Source organism: Leiobunum rupestre, chromosome 2 (assembly GCF_980474605.1).
Source record: "Leiobunum rupestre chromosome 2, qqLeiRupe1.1.hap1, whole genome shotgun sequence".
In the NCBI taxonomy this organism is placed as follows: Eukaryota; Metazoa; Arthropoda; class Arachnida; order Opiliones; family Sclerosomatidae; genus Leiobunum; species Leiobunum rupestre.
In genome coordinates, this window is record NC_143385.1 from 52,618,951 (window position 1) to 52,625,138 (window position 6,188).

The window sequence follows — 6,188 nt, forward strand, 5'->3', positions numbered from 1 at the left end:
GGGAATCATGATCTAGTTACCTTTTTACTTCGGGATAATAACGATATTCAGGCATCATGAACTAGTTCCCCTCTACTTCGGGATAATGATGATCCGTGGGCCTAATAGTCTAGTTCCCCTTTATAAAATCTCGACTATCAGTACTAAAATATCTAAAGGTTTGTGGAACCGAAAAGAATTCGACTATCAGCAGGACAAAAAAAAACCAACAACCATCCGGTTTAAAACGAAAAAGACAACAACTTTATTTCAAAAACGTCTAACAGACTTTTTTACCGTTAGACCCAGCGCGCGTCTCGAAAATCACACAGAAAAAATCCAACGTCAAATCGCGCGCTTAATAAACAAAAAAAACCCGAATATTTTTTATACACGTACTTACAAAAAATTTAAAGGCTCGAAACATGTGTTTGCAAATGAATTAAAAGGGTTATATACATAAATATACACTGATCAACAATATAGAATACATGAGAAATGTGTTTTAACATATTCCCCCCAGTTGAACTTGACAGTTCAATAGCAAGGTTAATTAAAGTTCTAATTTATGCAGTAGTTGGATTGGTCTACGGAGTCGTGTCCTATTCGCCAATCTCACCATACATGAACGACTGTGTCCATCTCTTCCCGCAAAGGTTTCGTCAACAACTCCCATTCTCCAACATAGCCTTGGTGTCTTGTCTTCGGCAATGATGACGACGTCCCCTTCCTTCAGTGGTTGCGTTGGTTTGTTCGGTGTGCGATGGTGCGCTGATCTCAGCTGAAGTAGATACTCCTTGCTCCATCTGCGCCAGAATCCGTCAATTATGGTCTGGCGATACTTCAATCTACGAGTTAAATCAGATCTGGTAACTGACGCCGCGATATCTCCAGAGAAGCTTCTCGATGGTAAACTCGTTGCTCGATCTCCCAATAAAAAATGCGCGGGGGTGAGTGGCCGTGGCTCACTGGGATCCTCTGATAGCGTTGTGATCGGCCTACTGTTGATAGCCGCTTCGGCTTCCGTGAGAATGGTTTCCAGTTCTTCGTGCGCCAGTTTCGCGCGTCCAAGCACTTTGCGTAGGGCTTTCTTCACCGATGATACGAGCTTTTCCCAAAAACCACCCCACCAGGCGGCTCTGTCTGCGATAAATACCCAACGTATTTGATGATTTGCAAAAAATTGTTCAACTTCGGGACTCGCGATGTTCTTAAATAATTCGCTTAATTCGTCTTTCGCGCGTTTGTATGTTTTCGCGTTATCAGACATAATGCGTTTCGGTAGTCCTCTACGCGCTACAAAACGTCTGAAGGCAAGTAGAAAGTTCTCGGTAGTTTGGTTTGAAACCAGTTCCAAATGTACTGCTCGAGTTACTGCGCAAGTAAATAAAGCGATGTAAACTTTCTGGCCGTCGCGGCAGTATAACGGTCCAGCGAAATCCATTCCGCTAACCTCGAATGGCGGAGCTTGTGTAGTGCGTAGTTCCGGTAGGGGTCCCATGATAGCTTGGGACGGCTTTGCGCGAAAGAATTGGCAAATGGTACATGATTTCAGAACATACTGCACGAATCTCCGGTTTTTAATTATCCAAAATCTTTCCCGTATGGCGACTGTCGTACTGGTCATCCCGGCGTGCATTACTTTTTCGTGCGAGTGTTTCACTAAAAGCGTGGTGTAAGGGTGATTCGGTGCGAGAATCCACGGGTTCGTTTCTTCATAGGATAGACCACTTCCATAAATTCTGCTATTTACGCGGATTAGCCCATTTCTGTCCAGTTTAGGATTCAGCGTTCTAATTTTCGAATCTTTGTTGATTGGCAATTGTTTCGTTAGGCGATCCACTTCTTCGGGAAATTGTTCCTTTTGGGTATTTTTAATCCAGTAAGTTTCCGCTTGCTGAATTTCTTCGGCTGTTAGTTCTCCAGTTCGTTTAGCATTGTTTTTGTAGCGGCAGTTATGATTAAAGCGAAATATCCAGGCGGTTACGCGGTGTAAAGTTTTTAGTGTGCGATACATTTTAATATCGATAGGTAAATTGCGTTCTGGTTGATTTAAAACTGCGAGAACCTGAAAAGCGCCGCGTAACTCTTCTCGCGGTTCTTCGGTTACGTCATCATTGGTAGCGATAATTTCTCGGGACACAGGTTCTTCGTGAATAAATTTGGGACCATTCCACCAAAATTCATCTTCTGCTAGATCCTTCAACTTCCGACCTCTTGTTGGGAGATCAGCGGGGTTTTCCGCACTTCTACAATAACGCCAATTCATTGGATCCGACAGTGTTTGGATAGTGCGAACTCTATTTTCAACAAACGGTTTCCATCTTGAAGCCGTTCCTTTTATCCATCCAAGAACAATTTGCGAGTCTGTCCACATAAATATTTTAGTTGGTTTCCTTTCAAATATATTGGTGAGGTTGTTAGTTAGTTCCGCGCCTAATGCTGCTCCCATCAACTCGAGTCTTGGTAGGGAAAGTTTCTTCAACGGGGCTACTCTAGATTTCGACGTGATCAAAGTTGATTTATTTTCTCCATCTACGCTCTTATACCGAAGGTAAACTACGGTCGCGTAGGTTTTCTGGCTTGCGTCCGTAAAACAGTGTAGTTCGACGTTTGCGGTATCCAATTCTTCAACTCCATTGAAATAATACCTTTCGATTTTAATTTCTCTCAAATCTTTTAATTCGGAGCACCATGAATCAAATGTGTCCTTTAAGTCCTCAGGAAGGGTATCGTCCCAACCTATTCCTTTCTCCCAAAGCTGTTGAAAGAGAATTTTCGCTCGAACTACAAACGGTGACAAGAATCCGAGTGGGTCGAAGATCTTCGCGACTGATTTAACTACCCATCGCTTAGTACTAGACCGATTCTTTACAAAATCCAAGAGTTCTTTAATGTCGTAAATAAGTTTGTCTTTCGTACTGTCCCATGAAAGTCCAAGGACCTTTAATTGCGTAAAAATGGCTGGCTCTTCAATTTGCGTTTTTTCGCCGTTGGTTTCGTTTAAAAGTTGTTTTAATTCGGAAGAATTAGATTGCCACTTCCTGAGACACATTCCAGCTTCGCTCATTACTTCCCGCGATTCGACTATCAGCTGATGGGCTTTTTCAACGGTGTCTGCGCCAGACAGAAGGTCATCCACGTATAAGGAATCGTCTAAAATCTTACTGATTTCCAATTTTGTTTCCTTGTATTTTTTCGCGTGCATTCTTATCGTTGCCGCTAGCAAATACGGACTAGATGTTACGCCAAATGGTACTCGCATAAATCTGTAGGTTCTTAGGCTCATAGTCGTTAGAGGGTTCTCGACATCAACCCACAAAAATCTCAACGCGTCGCGATCTTCCTCTCTCACTTCAATTTGAAGGAACGCTTTGGCAATGTCCCCGGTAAAGGCGACCCTCCGTTCACGAAATCGTATGAGAATGTCATATAAATTAGGGTTCAAATTCGTTCCAACTTCGAGACAGTCGTTCAACGATGCAACTTCGGACGCGTGAGATGAAGCGTCGTAAACAATGCGGGTTTTAGTGGTTGTACTAGTCTCTCTGATTACAGCCCGATGTGGCATGTAATAAATGCGCTTTCCTTTTTTCATCGTAGGTTTCACTTCTTCAATAATTCCATTTTCAAGTTGCTCCTTCATGATGGCGTTGTATTCTTTTAAAATGCGAGGTTCCTCGCGAAGTTTGTACAATAAATTCGACGTGCGTTTTGTGGCGACTGCGTGATTACTCGCGAGACGCGACGTATCTGGTATCCACGGTAATGCGACGGTATAGCGACCGTTTGCGTAGGTCGTAGTGTTTTCAAACGTTTCTAAAATATCCTTTTGAGAATAGGATTCGGCGTCAGTTTTCGAAAGTCCGAATGACTCCAACTCCCAGAATTTGCGAAGCTGAGTCGAAAGCTCTTCGTTTTGTTTATTTTCAGCGGTAACGGTCATAATTGCGACGGTATTAATCCCAATTGCGCGAGAGGCAACTTCTACCGGACCTTGTAACGTCCAACCAAATGTAGTTTCCATTGCGATTAAGAAACTTCCGAAGCGTTCGGATCGACCACTCGCCACTGCCCATAGAAAATCGCCTCCGATTAATACATCAATAGCGTGCGAATTACTAGCTTCGACATTCCCTGATATTTCGTCTGCCAGTAAAAATCCTCGACTTCTAAATTCTTCAGCTAGCTCAGTTCCTGGTACCGAGAAGACCGAACCACAGATTTCGGGGGCTTCGTAAGCTTCGATTTTCACGTTTTGTCTCGGATCGTGACGGTTTTTCAATTGCAAACGTACTCTCCTTCTCTTCACTGTCTCTGGTTTTGCGCTACCGAAACTGTTCAAATTCAGATATTCTTCTCTAACGACCTCAAGTCCAAGCTGTCTCGAAACACTCTCCTTTACAAAGGTAACGTGGCTTCCATTGTCGAGAAGGCAACGCACTACCACTTCCTTTTTATCTCCTGGTTTCTGCGCTAGGGCTAGAGCTGTCTGTAGTAAAACGACTTCGTTTCGACTACCCGTTATTCCAGCTGACATTTGGGCCACTTCTTTAGGTTTAGTTATATCTTGTTGCGACGGTGGTTTGGAATCACTTTGCGTCCGTGATTGTTCCGCGTTATACTCAGCTTGATCACAGAGGCTCGTGTGGTGACGACGGTTGCATTTCCCGCAACCTCTACTGTTTACTCTGCAATCTCTAGCTTGGTGGTTTTCTCTCAAGCATATAAAACAACGTTTCTTGCGAATTAGTACGTTCTTTTTTTCTCGAAGTGATATCTTCTCGCAGTCAGTTGTGGTGTGGTTCGTTTGTTCGCAATAGAGACAGGGTCTAGTTCTAATTCCCATAGTTAAGGCTGCAGCACTAGAAGGGTTGCAATTGTATTTGTTTTCTCGGCGAAAACTGCGATAATGCGAAGGTTGCGAATGTGAAGGTTGCGAATGCGTAGGTTGCGAATACATTAGTTTATCTGTTTCAGATGATTTTCCTAAAACTAGGGCTCGTTCTCTGCTTGCGATTTCCTTTTGAAGAAACTTCAGTAAATCTTCAATTTTCAACTGGTCATCCGAATGCTGTCGACTGAAGGCCAACGTAATGTCTTCAGGTAGTCGTTGTGTAATTATGGGGCATAAGAGATTTCCGTAAGACTGATCCATTACTCCAAGAGACTCGAGACTCCGTACTTGCACGCGGCAAGTATCGTACAGTTTTCTAAGGCCAGAAATGTCGTTAGCTCTTCTCACAACTGGGAGATTTAGAAGAGTGTTCATGTGTTCGCTAATAATAATGTCTTTCCGTCCAAATCTCTCTCGTAGTACCGCGATTGCGTTGTCGTAGTTGGCATCAGATAGTGATAAACCTTCGATTGCTCGTAGTGCGGGTCCCTCCAAATACGATAGTAAGTAACTATACTTGTCTGTCTTCGTTATAGCCTCGGAGTTGTGAATGATGTTCTCAAAGTGGGTCCAGAATGATTGCCATTGGCAGATTGTTCCGTTGAAATGACGAATTTCTAACTTGGGTAGTTTGACCGTTGGTGCGATTGGTGCGTTGTTTCTATTCCTACGTGCTCTGTTCCCGAGGATATCATCGTCCGATTCGCTACTATTGGGATCTTCCAAGCGACGTGCTGTACGGGCCTCCCTCCTACGTCTGTCTAGTAAACTTCTCGCTCGTATAGTCATGACTTCCAGTTCATCGATGTATTCTTGGGACGTGGCGAGATCTGCCTCTAACTCGTCTTGGGTTTCAAATAATTGCATTAGATCGGCTTCGTACCCTTTTAGCATTGCTGACTTTTGATCCAACACCCTGACGTATCCTTCGATTTTGTGAACATCGGGCTCGTCTTTATCCAGTTCCGGTTCCAGGAAGTTCTTGATCTTTGTTGCGGCTCTCTTCGTAGCTGTCCTTCTGCTCTTAATGATTGCAAAATCATCCATTTCGTAACCGTTGCGTAGTTTCAGTGAAATGCGGTGTCTTCTCTACAATGCTACCGATATTTAACCTTCTGTATGTACCAGAATTCAGGGGCTTTCCCGGGTTTCGGCACCAAAATAATATAAAATCTCGACTATCAGTACTAAAATATCTAAAGGTTTGTGGAACCGAAAAGAATTCGACTATCAGCAGGACAAAAAAAAACCAACAACCATCCGGTTTAAAACGAAAAAGACAACAACTTTATTTCAAAAACGTCTAACAGAC

The 6,188-nt window shown here is 43.3% G+C and overlaps 1 protein-coding gene across 1 annotated transcript; it reads right to left on the bottom strand.

The window, feature by feature from the left end:
• Positions 1–532: 532 nt before the first annotated feature.
• Positions 533–5,923, bottom strand: LOC149958356 (uncharacterized). The gene has a single exon (XM_090167152.1). The coding sequence runs from the start codon at positions 5,921–5,923 to the stop codon at positions 533–535; it is 5,391 nt and encodes a 1,796-aa protein (XP_090023278.1).
• Between the last annotated feature and the right edge of the window lie 265 nt (positions 5,924–6,188).

Coding starts and splice junctions, on each gene's coding strand:
- LOC149958356 (XM_090167152.1), bottom strand. CDS start 5,923: ATGGATGATTTTGCAATCATTAAGAGCAGAAGGACAGCTACGAAGAGA.